The 17,487-nt window shown below is 43.5% G+C and overlaps 1 protein-coding gene and 1 non-coding gene across 2 annotated transcripts in view; one reads left to right on the plus strand and one right to left on the minus strand.

Annotated features, from left to right (window-relative positions):
- Positions 1-17,487, plus strand: part of kcnk2a (potassium channel, subfamily K, member 2a) — a 38,568-nt gene that overhangs the window by 8,648 nt on the left and 12,433 nt on the right. The window contains exons 4-6 of the mRNA XM_088334824.1: positions 3,394-3,484; positions 4,375-4,492; positions 8,123-8,283. Of these exons, the coding sequence (XP_088190950.1) occupies positions 3,394-3,484; positions 4,375-4,492; positions 8,123-8,283 (370 nt within the window). The remainder of the gene's footprint in view (positions 1-3,393; positions 3,485-4,374; positions 4,493-8,122; positions 8,284-17,487) is intronic.
- On the minus strand, positions 17,099-17,217 carry LOC148368101 (5S ribosomal RNA). Its single transcript, XR_015850396.1, has one exon. It is a non-coding gene; the product is annotated as a 5S ribosomal RNA (ribosomal RNA).

The raw sequence follows: 17,487 nt of genomic DNA on the forward strand, positions 1-17,487 counted from the left end.
ATCCTCTCTTTAAACTTTCTTCCCTTTTCTGACTTATTCAACTGACATTTGCACCTCTTCCCTCACACTCTTCCTACAACTAGTCCTCCACGATTCATTTACTATCAGTTTTCCTTCCACATAAAAATGATCAGACATATCACTCATTTCACCTCTGTAAACATGCACATCCAACAATCTATTTAAGGGGTCGGTCACACAGACATTTACGGCTGAATCACGGCCAGAAATGTCTGCCTTTGAGGCAGACGCTATTGGACGCATTGAGTTCGCCATTCAGACGAGTTACGGCAGTGCATAACACGAGGTCGGAAATTTGCGCGCGGGTGGCAGCGCGAAAAAATTTTGCGCAGTTCAATTCTTGAGAGCGCGTGGACACAGTCTTTGACGAGTTTATCGAGGCTGGACCGCGGCCGTAAACTTCTGGCCGTGAAGCAGATGTCGTTGGGCGCTGTTGAACGTTTTGAGACCGCCATATAGACGAGATAGAGCAGTGCTTTACTCGCGGTCGGAAATTTTCACGTGGTTGGCCGCGTTCAAAACTTTTGAGCTGCTCAAAAGTTTGAGCACGTCTTAAACCGCGTGCCGCACACGTGGTCAACACGAGGTAATGACGCGGAAATGACGCGGAACGACGTGCTCTGGCCGCGGCCAGGGCGTAGTTACACATGGGTAGGACGGGAAATTTCAGCGGGTAATCGTGGGCGGAGCATGGTAATAGCATGTTCTGCGCCTGTATCGCGGTGTTATTACGTGAAATTAGCGTGTTACGCGTGTGACAGTCAAACGCCTTTCTCCGCGTATATACAGCGCGATTTGCCGAGCACACCATTGTGCTCGTGACGTCAAGGGGGTGAACATGGATCACCGTCAGCGTAGTTTCTCTTCATTTCGAATAAATCTTTCGGTGCATTAACAATGGTCGTAGCAAGGCTTTGATGCTAGGTCCCTAGCTTGGCCTTTTGGCCGAGAGTAAGAGTCCCGGCTCCTAAGCTTTGTAACGTGTTATGAACTGATCGATAATGAATAATTAGAAAAATAGATAAAACATTTACCCTCAATAAACCCCTCACCGTCAGCGTAGTGATCTCGTCTTAACCCATATTTATTCCTTGACATTTCTTTTCAAGATAATAAAATAAATATGATGCCATAGCTTGAAATCTTGATATTCACGGGACTGTGTCTAGAGCATTTATGAATTCTACAGCCCGACAAATACATTCCTGCCGAGATTTGCATTTCCTCGCTTCTCCAACTATTTATACCTCGTTTAATCTCATTTATAGGAAATGTAATGGCGAACATATAACCAAATTCACTTCGTCTTGCAATCGTTGGGAATGTAATACAACATAATCCATTCCGTCTTTATTTTTGTTGTGAACGTAATCGAACGGAAAATCCTTCCCCCCTCGCGTGAACGCGCATTCTGCTGCGCTTTCATCAGAAGCGATCGTATTCTATATTAAAAGCTTATTAAAACAATAAAGCGAGCTAATTATAATAATTGGGAGATCCTAGTCTATATAACGCGTTTATTTAAACAATAAAGTGCGATCGTATTCTACAAAATGCGTTTGTTAACGCGGATGAAAAGGTCAAAAGCGATCGCAGCAGAATGCAGAAATTACGCGATGAGGAAGCGGAACAGTCGCCGGCGTCTTTTTTCCGGCCATACCACAGACGAACGGCGGGTTGTCAAATTTTGCGCATTTTCCATCCCGGGCAACCACGGGCAAAAAAAAAACGCAAAATTTTAGCCGTGATTCAGCCGCAAATGTCTGTGTGACCGGCCCCTAACATCCCTTTTCTAACCACTACATAATCCATCAGTGCTCTCTCCAAAATTTTACCACCATCCACTCTGACAAAGGTATACTTATTCTTGTCCCTCCTTTTAAACAATGTATTTGCAATCACCAACTCATTTTCCACACATAACTCAATCAATTTCTTCCCACTATCATTTCTTCCTTGTACTCCATATCTACCAACCACATTTTCAACCATTCCATCACCCACTCTAGCATTCAGGTCACCTAGTATTACCACTCTCCACACTTCTTTCGCACTTGCCACACATTCAAACAAATCCTTCCAGAACCCGTCTCTCCCCTCAGCACTTCTTTCTGAACCAGGTCCATATGCACTTATAAACATCTATACTTCTACACCCCACTTTAACCTTAACCACACCAAACTGGAAGATATCTCTTTCCACTCCACCAGTTTTTCCTTTACTTTCTCACTCACAAGCACAGCCACTCCTTCTCTAGCATGTCCACCCGTGACTCCAGACTTTCTACCATACATACCTCCAACCTGTAATTCACCCTTTCCTTTCATCTTTGTTTCACTCAAGGCTAACACATCAACCTTCCTTTTAGTCATCAACCATCCTCTTTCTTCCACTCCGTCGCTTTACTTCCACATCCTCTCACATTTAGTGACCCTATAACTAGGGTTTGAAGGACCTTTTGGTGTCCTGTCTCTTAAGGAGTAGAGATAGAGAGAAGAGGATCCCCAGCCCTCTCGCTCTCTCCACTTTAGTCGCCTCTTACGACACGCAGCGGACCACGGTGTAAGAATTCTCACACCTCCCAAAGGAAGAAAGGCCCCTCACCACAGGACATCACTGAAAGATACTTGTCCAAAATGTGTACCTTTCGCTTTTGATTGAGCAAAATTAATAATCTTCCTGCATCTTAAAGCCTCAAAGTGTAATATTTGACCTCGCTGTATTGTCTAATGCGAACGCAAACCAGTCCCAAAGAGGCCAGCGTAGCAGCAACCTTAAGGCCTGGTCACACAGCCTTTCGCGTCTGTATCGCGGGTAAAATTTTGGGATTTTTTTTGCCCGTGGTGGCCCGCGGTGGAAAATGTGCAAAATTGGCCGGCGACTGTTCCGCGTCCTTATCGCGGGTAACCGCGGCTGCATCGCTGTGCCGCCCGCGGCTACCCGTGGTCTAAATTTTTGAGCAGCGCAAAACTTTTTCGCGCGGCCAACCGCGTGTGAATTTCTTACCGCATGTAAAGCACGGCTGTATCGCGTCTGTATTGCGATCTCAAAGCGTCCAACAGCGTCTGCTTCACGGGCAGAAATTTCTGGCCGTTATTCAGCCGCGATACGCCTGTGAAAGGCTGTGTGACCGGGCCCTTAGGTAAAGATTCAACTATGTAAAAGATATACAAATTTCTGGATCTATGATTTTTTTTTATCAAAATTAAAATAGGTTTGATAGTTCATGTTATTTTGCCCAAGATTTAAATGAACGTTTTCTAGGAGGCAATAAATACTACACACTGTCCCTTTGACAAATGAAAAGGACAAAATCCTAATGCAGTTGTTTATGCAAATGAACATTTGTGACAAATACTTTTCTCAATCAGCGCTCAACGCTTGGCCATCTTGGCTAAGAAGTTGGACTTCCTGGCCAAACATTCCTGCGTCAACCACAGTCAACTGGAGGAACTTGTTAAGGTGAGATACATTTTAATTAGTCCTATTGAAGTATAAGCTTTAAAACTTTAACTCAAAATGTAAAGCCATAAAGCTGCTTTTCCTCTTGAATGAAAGTTTTAAAGAAGGCAAGTTGAAATCTGGGCGGCACAGCGGCTAGGTGGATGGCGCACTGCCCCATAGGACAGAGGTACAGGATTCGTGCAGAGTTTGCATGTTCTCCCCATGCTTGCTAGACTTCCCGCAGGGCACTCCAGTTTCCTCCCACATTCCCAAGACATGCATGTCAGGTTGATGGTCCTGTCTTAATTGTCCCTAGGAGCACATGAGTGAGTTGTCTGTCTCTGTGTGCCCTGCGACTGGCTGGCAACCAGTTCAGGGGGTCCCCTGCTCACTGCCCGAAAATGGCTGGGATGGGTTCCAGCACCCCTGCTACCCTAATGAGGATCAGCAATGCAGAAGTTGGATGGATTTCATTTGTGCAAGTTACCACTACAATGATAGCAGCACCATTGAAATCTTACTTTCAAAGGTGGTGAAAAAAATATCTATTCTGATTTTGTGTTTGTGATCAAATCCTTGCATGGAAATTAAACCAGTTCATTCTGTGTGTCAACTATGACTTTAGAAAATGATTACTGTTGTAATCACAATAGAAATCACATTTTTGTAAAAATTTCTTTGACAATGTCTGAAAATATCTGAAGAAAAACTTAATTATTTTGCAAACCATTCAAAGCAGTTTTAAACTCACACCTTGCACAACATCCTACATGACAACAACCTAATTTCATCATTTTTTTCCTACAATTTTTTTCACCTTTTCTCCAGTCTAGCACTCCAAATCCACAAAGTCGATTTTTTTTCCATGTGTTAGTTAAAGATGTGTCTGCCTGTCTTTCTCACTCCAGCAAGTCGTATCGGCCATTCGCTCTGGAGTTAACCCCGGTGGGACGCTGACCAATCTCAGCAGCCTTTGGGACCTAAGCTCCGCCTTCTTTTTCGCTGGGACCGTCATCACCACCATTGGTAGGATACACACACACACACAAATGCTCTTTTTGTGTAACAAAGACTAAATTCTGCAAGAAAACGAGGACGACGCTTTTGTCATCGATCCAAGATCTGCTCCCTGCGAGTAATCAAATTAGTGCTCTTTCAGATTATCAATTTACTGTGTGTGTTTGTAGGCATGTGCACTGTTACTTTCGTCTTTGATACATCTTTCCATAATTGGTTATTGTTTCTTAATTTTCTGATTTTGTTTGCAGAAGCCAGTTACCGTATTTTCAGGACCATAGGCGCACTAAGTGAAAGGGCGCAGTCTCCGTACCTGGTTGCATTTCGGTATTTAATACGACAGAGGGCGTGGGTGCCCTCTGCTCCCCTCGTGCATACAAGGTGTTTTATTACATTCCCCCAAAAAGATGCAATGATGCTTTAGTAACATTTGTGCGAGGGGGGACATTTCATGGAGGAGGACGAGGGCATTTTTCACCACAACACAGACAAGCATTCAAGTGTGCGTTTTTAAAAACACAGCGGTAACAAAACTGACTTTTGTTGTGGTTTATTCACAGTGTTGAAAAGGATTTTGGGGTTATTCTTTTTGTGCCGCAATTACCTTCAAAAAATAGGCTGATTTTGCAGACGCAAGGGCTGCTTTATAATTTAAGAAAAATGTCACAAAAAACTGCTAACCAAAAGTTCACAGATTAATTTCTATTCAGCTCAATGAGCATGTGCATGGTAGAGGGAAGGGTGTTTTGTTTGCAGAGATCCGGCCACCTCTACCACTCAGCCAATCAAATTGCTCTGTGTGCTTAGCTGGTATTTTGGGGTGTTAACAGTTTGTTCTGTGTTTTTTTTTATTATAAAGTGTCTCAACAGTGAATATACATTATTCAATGAGATTCCATATAAAATATTCTTTAGAGATGTACAGCCAAAAAGGGGGTCTGTTGTTGTGACATCTTGATTGTAAACAGTAGTTGTGACAGTGCCTTTTACATACTGGACCGAACATTTTAATTCAAAAATATAACCTCGACTTGGAGCACTTCGGAATTGGTGGAAAGGAAGAAATTTGCACAAGATACATTTTATTTCCGAGCCATATGGACTCCTGATAAGAGCCATACAGTGGAACCTCGGTTTTCAAACGCCTCTCAGTTCGAACAAATCGGAGTCCGACCAAAAATTTCGAGAAATTCTTGCTTCGCTGTTCGGTCAAAAAATCGGAGTTCGAACGCCGGTAATGCGTGAGTGCGTATACTAGGGTGCGGAGCTGAGCGGCGTACAGATGTAGATCGCTCTTTTCGTGACCAACTGTTATCGCGTGCGGGCGTGCTTCGTTTTGCTTTCGCTTTTAATATAGGTGTACGAAGTGTTTTAGCCCCTAATTGTGCCTCCGAAGAAAGTCAGTGCAAGCAGCAAAGTTGCTACAGGTGAAAAAAGAAAAGTAGTGCGTACAACTATTGCATTTAAGAAAGATATAATAGCATCCCTCTCCCCACCGTCCACCTGCGCCTTCTGCTGACCACCACAAAGGTAAGAAATCCTATTCATAATTCTTTTCTTTATCCTTTTTTAAATTTTTACACGTTCATGTTAGCATAATCTTTCGTAGGGAAGATTACGACAACGCGAACGTACGATTATTTTGGGTTAGCTTTATGTTTACGTTAAACATTCAAGGTAAATATTAAGGGTGTTGGAACGGAGCCCCCTTTCCAATGAACCGCTCACCACTTGTTGTGGAGACCCGGGTGCTAAATGACTTGTAAACGACCTGATTTTTTTATTTTTACACGTTCATGTTAGCGTAATCTTTCGTACGGAAGATTACGATAACGCGAACATACGATTAGCCTGGGATAGCTATATGTTTGCTTTAAACATTCAAGGTAAACATTCAAGGTGTTGGAACGGATTAAAACGATTTACATTATTCTTAATGGGAAAAATGATTTCGGTGATCGAACAAATCGGTTTTCGAACAGGGTTCTGGAACGGATTATGGTCGAGGATCGAGGTTCCACTGTATTTGGCTCATAAGCAATAGGTGGCTGACCAGACATACATCCTTGTTGTTTTGTTTTGAGGCCATACTCCACTTATTGACTTGATTCTCCCAGAATAGTTTCAAGACCCCTTGTCAATTCTCAAACGACCTGTGTTTTGTGATTCACCTTTTGAAGTACACGTTGGAATCAAAAGATCCAAAAAATTGAAGTGCACTAATTTAGTGCTTTTATCTATGCTAGTTGGTGCTCAAAGTGCTTTGGAAACACTCAAATGTACCCATACTCTACATTAATTTTGCCAAAGTAGTCTTATGCCTTGCAAGAAGCTGCCGTTTCTACTCAAAATTGGGGTTCGGTATTTTGCTCACAGACAGTTTAGGGTGGTCAAGGTATCAGGTCAGATTCCCAAGTTTCGAGTCACACTGTGGCAGCCATCAAAACAACAGTAACAATAATTATTGGTTTTAGATTTAAAAATAGGAGCGCGAAGAGGAAGAACTCAGAGTAAAACAATGGCGAAAAGATGAAAACAGCAAAGTTGAAGAATGCAAAAATCCAAAATAGGAATACTAAGCGAAGACAACAATAACAATTATGATTCTGAAATAAACATGGTATAAAGAGGAATAACATAAAGCGTAAAACAGGGACAAAGACAAAACAAGACTTATTATGCAAACACAAGAAATACAGAAACAAAAAAGAGGAATACCAGGTGAAGACGACAATGACCGTATAAACGATAGAAAAGGAGTAAAATAGAGCAAGACGAATACAAAAAGGACAAAAACAAGCAAAGATGAAGAATACGAAACTTAAAGGAGAAATCCAAATTCAAAGCAAAGACTATAAATGTGATAGTACATTAAAAATAGAAGAAAGGGAAGAAAACAAAGAGTAAGACAAAGACTAAATGGACAGAAAGCAAAGACAGATAATACAAAAATGAAAAAGAAAAAGAAGATGCAGAAGCCAAAGAAGTACATGAAAAAGGTCACAAAGACAAAACAAAGAACAAGGAGAATACAAAGACAATTTAAAAAAAAAGAAAAGACGCAAAGGACAAAGAAGACGAAAATAAAGATGCAGAAGACCAAGACTAAGATAAGGGAGAAGAAGGTGAAGAAAACAACAAAGAATAATAAAACATAAAAGACAACAAAGAAAATGAGCACAAAAATAAGCATGTGAAGAAGATATGAAAAAAAGAATACAAAAACAATACGAGGAAAACTAGAAAGAAGACGGAGAAAAATAACAACCCAAGGACTTTAGCCTGCATGTAGACGCAGTCAATGAACAGACCAAGGCAGAATAACTGCGAAACTGAAATGACAACAAAATACAACTGGCCGACACACAAGAGGCTCAAGAAGGGTACGGAAAGAATCAACAAGACACACGTGATGAAACTTGATGAGACAGAAGATGGTATAAAAGGAAACTCAAAACATCTTGTCGGTTTTGGAATGCGATTGCACTGCTGACCACTAGATGGAGATGCTATTTGTTGCTCATATATAAAAGCGAACCAAAACAGTTGTGATAATAATCATCTTTAATTTAGCTTTTTACACCTTCAGAACACAATAATACATGGATGGCCAAATCCGCTCTGGCGTCTTCTGTGCAGGCTTCGGCAACATCTCTCCTCACACACAAGGCGGAAGAATCTTCTGCATCGTGTATGCTTTGCTTGGCATTCCGCTCTTCGGCTTTCTTTTGGCTGGCGTTGGTGACCAACTGGGAAACATCTTTATCAAGATCATCGCCAGGGTGGAGAAGATGTTTGTGGTGAGTGCAGGTCAACACACCCAAGGTCCTACAAGTCTGCACGTATCTCAGGTAGCAAGTCCAAAAAAGGTGCCGTGAATTATTTAGGCTTAAGCACTCCTGACAGCAAACTTGTCACAGCAACTACAAGTACAATATGGACAACTAACAACATTGTGACGTGACGATTTAAGTCCCTGGGGCGGGGTGAGGAAAAGTGAGAGCTGTGTAGAGTAAAAGGGGCATTAATATACCACTTTAAATTGGTTCCCCTCCCGCAGTTAGTTAAGTGTGTTGAGGCCCATTTTGACTGCCAGTTTAGTCTTAAATAATCGTTTGAAAACAAGGTCCAAACAAAGTTCTTTTGTAAAAATGTCACAAAATACTGCAATCGAGGATACCAATGCATTTACCTTCAGTGCAGATCGTGCTGGGCAAAGGAGTAGTGCGTGCGTGCTGTGTATTGCTCTGCCCATTCCTACTGCTCACCCAATCAATGCTCTACATTCTTTGCTAGAGTTTCTGGGTAAAAAAAATGTTTTGGGAAAACCTTGTTCTGTGGCTTTTTCTCATTAAGTGTCTCAACAATTAACATAGATTTTCTTAACGAACTTCCCTCTAAACGATTACTCTGCGATTTACAGCCACAATAGGGTCTGTTGGTGTGACAACTTGACTCTAAACCCTTTTTCAAAGAGTATTGCCTTGGCTTCACCTGTATGACATTCTGTTCAACATGGAATAAATATATTAATAAGTTGTACAAGTTATATTTTATCTCTTAGTCATATGTACCGTATTTTCCGCACTATAAGGCGCACCTAAAAGTCTTAATTTTTTCCAAAAGCTGACCATGCGCCTTATAACACAGTGCGCCTTATATATGGCTCAATATTAAATTCGCAAGGTCTCGCAACTTACTCAACAGCCGCCGACTCGATTTTACCCCGAACGTGGAGTAGTCCGCGGTGTATGCTGGGATTTATATACCGATGTTTCATTGGCTAACCAATGTGTCAATCATCATTTGAATCGATCACTATTGGCTGAAGTTATTCGGAGCCTCGGATTGGCTAGATGGCCAAAACAAACCCTGCAATCGGCCGAGTTTAGCAATGGCGTAGCAAGTCCGCGGTGTATGCTGGGATTTATATACCGACGTTTCATTGGCTAACCAATGTGTCAATCATCCGTTAAATCGATCGCTATTGGCTGAAATTATTCGGAGCCTCGGATTGGCTAGAGGGCCAAAACAAACCCTGCAATTGGCCGAAAAAGATGTGTCGATCATCCGTTAAATCGATCGCTATTGGCTGAAGTTATTCGGAGCCTCGGATTGGCTAGATGGCCAAAACAAACCCTGCAATCGGCCGAGTTTAGCAATGGCGTAGCAAGCTTGCTAAAGTACGCCATAAAGAAACATGTTTCATTAGTCTGTATTTCTAAATATTCTACTCTCCTGGATTTACTTCACTCACGGTTGTAAGAAGACCATGATTGCGTATCATTATTGAACGTGAGAACTTAGGTGAGTTATGCGGCTTTATATTTTCCCGGTATCTTGTTTTAGAACGATCTTGATGTTGCTGTGATGAGTTGAGTGAATTAAACTCAATTCTAAGTGTTTATTGTCATATGCACAGTAAAGTTGTGAGCGAAAAAGAAAATAGAAACATAGAAATGTTTGGCATTTCTTGAATCCCAAGACTTCAACCTTCCGAATGATATTTGAAATGACGCATTTAAGTGACATCGTACGGACACCGCATCCGCACGTGTCTACGACACGTATTTGCTTCTTTGCAAGCTTTGGGAATGTTAAGGGGGTAATCAGTTTGACTGAATCATCTGACTGTTTTGTCGACGTTCCCATTGTAGCGCCTTATAATCCGGTGCGCCTTATCTGTGGAAGATATAGGACCAAAAACTATTTTTTGGGAGTGCGCCCTATAACCCGGTGCGCCCTATAGTGCGGAAAATACGGTACTCATAAAAAGAGCCATTTTGGGCTCACGACCCACAGGTTTCTGACCCCTGGGCTAACAGAAACACAACAAATGTTTGGTGAATTTCTCATACACAAGACTCAGCTCTCAATTCATCCATCAATGGTAAATGGTAAATGGTCTGCATTTATATAGCGCTTTTCAAGTCAATAAAGACCTCCCAAAGTGCTTTACAATGTGCTTCACTCTTAATCACTTGAATATTCGCCAAAACTACCTGGCATAGTACAAAAATCACTGGGAGTAAAAAAAAAAAAAACTAGCAAATTCCCATTGGAGGGCCCATTGTCTGATTTACAAACCACCATGCATTAGAACAAAAATAAATAAAACATAGCCTATTGCCCGAAGATAGCTGGGATGGGCTCCAGCACCCCCGCGACCCTACTGAGGATAAGCGGTCCAGATGATGGATGGATGGATGGATATTTAAGAGTCAACAAAATAAGGATAAAATACAAAACAAATTTGACCTTTTTGTGCTCAACAAATTTAAAGTCAACAACACAGAATCCCTGAAAAAAATGCATATTTACCAATCTCAAGAGAAAAAAGTTGTCTCAGAGAGAACCAGCTGTTGATTGGTGGGGAGCCAGTTTCCTTCTTACACTTCTAATAGCCGGCTCATTAAAAACGATTTGTTCATGAGCGATACAAATTGGGGTGCAGTCAAATATAGTGCTCACATTTTTCAGCAATCAGCTCTCATTTGTCCTTTCTTTCGGAGCATTGGTAAATACAATTTTCCTAATCACTATATAACTATATGGTAATTGCTATTTTCAATGGTGACATGATCAAAAAAGACGAGACATAAATAATCCTGAGGAATTTTGAAAACGGCGTCGCTTGCAAGGGCGCACTGCTGTTCTGCAGCCAAAGTAACACACTGCTTTTGACCGTCAGTAACGATAACGGTGTTGCAAAAGCGGAAAAAATAATGAGTTAGATGACCCGGTTACTGAAAAATATCGCTGATATTTAACGGCGTTATTTACAACAACGTTATTCGTAATAAGTGGGTAGTAACAGAGTACAATTACTTCGTTATATTTACTTGAGTCAGTTTTTGTCACGAGACCGGACCAGATCAGAGGCAGGAGGGAGGAAGGATGAACTCAATCGCGTAACGATCAGATACTTTTATTAAGGAAATAAAAGTCGTCCAACACTCAAGGACAAAACAAAACAAAAACAGGCTTACAGGCAAACAGAAACTCGGACTAGGAATACTCACAAAACAGGCTTTTACTCAGAACGGGCAAACACAGGATTCCTCAAGTCAAACAGAACAGATTAATGCAGAACAGAAAACGCAATGAACCAGCAACCGGCAATACCCAAGACCCGCCCTTAAGAAGCACACACCCAAATTAGACGATATGCTTCAGCCGGTGCCCAGGGGGTGGGGCCAGCCGGTCGCCACGGCGACCATGCTGGACATGACAGTTTTGGGAAATTTTAAACTTCTAGGAGTAATTTTAAATCCTTATACTTTTACTTGAATAAATTTGTGACAAAAAAACGGTACTTTTACTCTGCTACATTAGACAACATTGAAGTCGTTACTTACAATAATCATTAATAAATCCCCTCCACGTAAGTACTGTACGCGTCTGTCTTTATCCTCCGACAGGCACTACCATGTTTTACCAATCAAACGTAGCAGCCTCGTCACGGGCGAAAATTTGTTTATGGATGAATCAGATGGAAGATGTCGCTTAGCAATTCCAACTACGAAAACACAGAGGAGCAGGAGCACCCCTAGCCTCACATCAAAAGCATGTTCCCCTGAAGAAGGGTGCGAAACACTCGCTACATATGCAATGTCTCCTTTGTTTGCCTAAACAAACGGAGATTTCTGCATTCAAGAATTCAACATCGAATTTGAGGAAACAGGTAGCGGTCAGATTCCTAAATTCTAATCTCAACTTTACTTTGGTTTTATTTGGTATTTATTACTTTCTTGTGTTATTCTTGTTTTATTATTGTCTGATATTCGGAACAGCAAACTTGGGTGTCCTTAAAGCTGCTTTGAAGTCAAATGTATTATTATCCTCAACCATCCAGCGTTTTTGAGTCGAGCTTTCTGTTTTAAAAATTATTTTTACATTAAATACGTATTAAAAATTTAGCCTCTCTCACACACACACACACACACACACACACACACACACACACACACACACACACACACACACACACACACACACACACACACACACACACACACATGCACTTCTGATTAATCCCACGATAGCAGTGTCATTGGCAAACTTCTGCAAGTGGCAGGACTCAGAGTTGTACTGAAAGTCCGACGTATACAGGGTGAATAGGAATGGAGAGAGCACGGTCCCCTGCGGCAATCCTGTGCTGCTAACCAGTGTCCGATGTACAGCCCCCCTGTTTCACATACTGGGGTCTGCCTGTCAGGTAGTCCATAATCCATGCTACAGGGTGTGAGCTTACTCCCATCTCTGTCAGTTTACCACTAAGTAGCAGAGACTGTATGGTGTTGAAGGCACTGGAGAAGTCAAAAAATGTAATCCTCACAGCACCCTTGCCCCTGTCCAGGTGAGAGAGGGATCGGTGTAGCATGTAGACTATAGCATCCTCCACTCCCACCTTCTCCTGGTAGGCAATTTGCAGAGGGTCCGCATGGCGGACCTGTGGCCTCAGGTGGTGCAGCAGCAACCGCTCAATGGTTTTCATCACATGTGAAGTCGTTGAGTTCTTCAAGTCTTGATTTCTTTGGGACTGGGATGATGCAGGATGTTTTCCACAGCTGTGGGACCCTCCCCTGTTCCAAGCTCAGGTTGAAGATGAGCTGTAGAGGGTCTCCCAGCTACAACGCACAGGCCTTCAGCAGTCGGGAGGATACTCCATCTGGACCAGCTGCCTTTCTTTTGCAGCCTCCTCAGCTTTCCACACACCTGGGCTGCAGTTAGCTTGAGTGGGGGATGTCCTCCTCCATGCTGGTGTCCAGAGGGTGAGGGACAGCTGCAGTACTCAGGGGTGAGGACGAGTTGGGGTGGTCAAACCTGTTGAAAAAGTTGTTTAACTGGTTGACTCTCCCCACATCTACTGCCACACCCTGCTTGGTGCTGCAGCCAGTAATGGTTTTCATCCCCTTCCAAACCTCCTTCATGCTGTTGTTCTGCAGCTTTTTCTCCAACTTCCTCCTGTACTGCTCCTTTGCTTCCCGGAACTGGACTCTGAGCTCCCTCTGTACTTGTTTTAGCTCCTGCTGATCACCATCTTTAAAGGCCCTCTTCTTTTGGTTCAGAAGGCACTTGATGTCGCTCGTGATCCAGGGTTTGTTGTTGGCATAGCGGCGTACAGTTTTTACAGGAACAACATTGTCCATACAGAAGTTAATGTAGTCAGTAGTGCAGTTTGCCACCTCCTCAATGTCCCCACTGCTGGACCTTAGCAGGACATCCCAGTCGGTACGTCCAAAGCAGTCTCTCAGAGCCTGCTCTGCCTCAGAAGACCATTTCCTGAATGAGCGTGTGGTTGTTGGTAGCCTCCTCACTTTTGGCTTGTGATGAGGTTTAAGCAGAATGAGGTTGTGGTCTCCTTTCCCAAGGGTAGGCAGTGGCATAGCGCTGTATGCGTCCTTAATGTTTGCATACAGTAGGTCAATAGTCGACTTTAATAAGGCATGTTTAAGGACTGTACTTCCAAAATTCTTTCAACATGTGAACTGTGCAACAAGGGGGAAAAAAACTTTGGACCGCGTATACAGCAACATCAAAAACGCATATAAAGTTTCCCCCCTCCCCCACCTAGTCTATTCCGATCACCTATGTCTGTCCCTCACCCCCTCATACACCCCCATCCGAAGAAAAACAAAGCCTGTAACGATGACAACACAAACGTGGCCTGAGGGAGCCTTCTCTCAGCTGCAGGACTGTTTTGATCAAACTTGCTGGGAAGTAATTGAACACCATGACCTCCAGAAATTCACTGACACTGTTTTATCTTACATTCGATACTGCACGGATGAAGTCACAGTAAATAAAAAAATCTAGGTCTACCCAAACCAAAAACCCTGGATGTCCAGCAAGGTGCGCACCCTCGTCAAACGCCTTCAGGTATGGAGACAAGGCTCTTTACAGTGTGGCCAGGGCTGACCTGAAGAGAGGCATTAAGAAAGCAAAGGCAGCCTACACGAGGAGGATCGAGCACCTCTTCGCTGGAAATGACCCGAGGAGGATGTGGCAGGGTCTTCAAAACATCACTAACTTCAGAGGCCACAACCTGGCAACTAGCTGCGGACCTTAATCAGTTTTTTGCTCGCTTTGAAGCTGAAAGGCCACAAACAGCCACATCACACCCACCAACAACCAGCAGCAACACACTCAGATTTCAGGAGCATGAAGTTAGGCGTGCGCTGAAAACTATAAACCCCAGGTAGGCAGCTGGCCTGGATGGAGTACCAGGGAGGGTACTCAGGGACTTTTCCGATCCGTTGGCTGGGGTCTTCACCACGATCTTCAACCGGTCCCTGTCAGTGGCAATTGTCCCACCTATCATTCCCATCCCCAAAAAGTCAGCAGTAGAAAGCCTCAACAACTACAGGCCGATCGCTCTTACGCCTGTGGTCATGAAGTGCTTCGAGAGGTTAGTGTCCCAGTACATCAAAAACTCGCTGCCACTCACACTGGACCCCCACCAGTTTGCCTACATGGCAAACCGCTCCACTGACGACGCCATAAACACAGCACTTCACACCGTGCTGAAACACCTGGACCACCGGGGAAGCTACGTTAGAATGCTCTTTCTGGACTTCAGCTCAGCTTTCAAAACCATTATCCCAGAGATCGTGGTGGAGAAACTCACACACCTAGGACTCTCTCCCTCCATCTGCCACTGGATAATGTACTTCCTCACAAACAGCCTACAGTCCGTGAAACTCGGTAACCACATCTCTCCCACCCTAACACTGAACACTGGCTCCCCCCAAGGTTGTGCATTAAGCCCCCTGCCTTTTACCCTCTACACCTCTGACTGCTCACCGACCCATCCCACAAACACAATCATTAAGTTCGCCGACGATACCACCTTGATCGGCCTCATCTCTGAAGGGGACGAGGCGGCGTACAGGGATGAGGTGGAGTCACTGTCAACGTGGTGTTCTGTAAACCACCTCATACTGAACACCACAAAAACAAAAGAACTGATACTGGACTTCAGAAGGAATGGCAGGAATCCAGCACCACTCATCATAAAAGGAGACTGTGTAGAGAGAGTCCACTCCTTCAAATTTCTGGGTGTGCACATCTCCAACGACTTCTCCTGGTCTGCAAACACCAAAGCGGTGGTAGGGAAGGCCCACCAGCGACTGCATTTCCTGAGAGTGCTCAGGAAAAACCATCTAAAACAGCAGCTGCAGGTGTCCTTTTACAAAACCACAGTGGAGAGCATTCTGACGTACTGCATTACGGTGTGGTATGCTGGGTGCAGAGCAGCAGACAGAAAAACGCTCCAGAGGGTCATCAAAACAGCCCAGAAAATCGACGGTTGCTCTCTGCCCAGTCTGGAGGACATTGCCTGCTCTCGCTACCTCAGCAAAGCAGAAAACATCATCAAGGACTTTTCTCACCCTGGCCACCACCTCTTCAACCTGCTGCCTTCTGGCAAGCGCTACAGGTCACACAAAACAAAAACAAACAGACTCAGAGACAGTTTCTACCCCAGAGCCATTACCACCCTAAACACAGAGCGCACAAAAAACTGAAAAACTCTTGCAAAACACTACCTCATACGGACGTAAATGGTACTCATGTCTATGTTTCTTGCACAATGTTTTCTGCTCACCTTGCACAATGTTGACTATCTTTTTTTGTACTATGATGACCATTTTTGCACCAAATGCATATTGCACAAACCCTTACGATACCAAACTGTATGTAACATCCTACATGCCGACATTTCTTGTGTAAATTTTGTGTAAATTATAACTATAACCTTATCCTCCTTGTTTTATAACCTTATCTTCTCTGTTCCTTTATATTCTTGGGTTTTTTACCTCACTGTGATTGTGAGAACTTGAGTGTCATGCCCAATTTCGTTGTCACAATATGTTAACCCATTTTGTAACAATGACAATAAAGGTATATTCTATTCTATTCTATTCTAGTCCTATTTCCCCTGGTTTTGCAGTCCACATACTGGACCAAAGAGGGCAGGTTGTATCAAGAGTCACGTGATTGAAGTCCCCAGAGATTAACATGGCGGCCTCAGGGTGTTGTGTTTGTAGCTTGGCCACAGCGAAGTGGATGACGTCACATGTTACTTCAGCATCAGCGCGCGGTGGAATGTAAACAATAACAGCAATGGCGTGTCCAAACTCTCTGGGCAAGTAATAGGGACGCAGACTTACAGCCAAAAGTTCGACATCACGGCAGCAGATAGAAATCTTTGTGTTTACATGCCCCAGGTTACACCACCTCCTGTTCACGTAGATAGCGACGAGACGAGAGACCCTTATAGTCAGTAGGGATTAGGGTTAGAGACAGGGTTAAGGTTAGGGTTTGGCTCGGGGTTACGGCTAGAGTTATGATGATGAATGAAATGATCTGCATTTATATAGCGCTTTTCAAGTCAATGACTTCCCAAAGCGCTTTACATTGTGCTTCACATTTCCCAATAGCGGCCGTGATCTGTGCAGCCATGTAAGGCGCTAACCTGCTTATTGGGGGTATTGGGGGTTCAGTGTCTTACCCAAGGACACTTCGGCATGTAACACGGACAAGCCGGGATTCGAACTGGGATCCCTTAATCCTAAAACGATCGCTCTACCTCCTGAGCTACTGCCGCCCCCAAGCTTAAAGCACCTGGTATTCCCAGGCGGTCTCCCATCCAAGTACTAACCAGGCCCGACCCTGCTTAGCTTCCGAGATCGGACGAGATCGGGCGTGTTCAGGGTAGTATGGCCGTAAGTTATTGTTTTAGTTAGGGTTAGGGTTACAGGTTAGAGTTTTTAAGTTCAGGGTTTGGGTTTAGGATTAGAGTCATAGTCAGTAGGGCTAGGGAATTGGGTTAGGGTTAGAGATAGGGTTAGGGTTAGAGTAAGGGTTAGATTTAGGGTTAGAGTTAGGGTTAGGTGTTCGGGTTAAGGTTTAAACAACCACCAAAATTGATTTGCAGTGTCACCTCCCCAATGTTAGCGTTAAAGGTTAGGGTTAGAGTTAGGGGCTAGGGTTAAGGTAAG

This window comes from Urocampus carinirostris, chromosome 4, assembly GCF_059441175.1.
Source record: "Urocampus carinirostris isolate Australia breed hairy pipefish chromosome 4, RoL_Ucar_1.0, whole genome shotgun sequence".
Taxonomy (NCBI): domain Eukaryota; kingdom Metazoa; phylum Chordata; class Actinopteri; order Syngnathiformes; family Syngnathidae; genus Urocampus; species Urocampus carinirostris.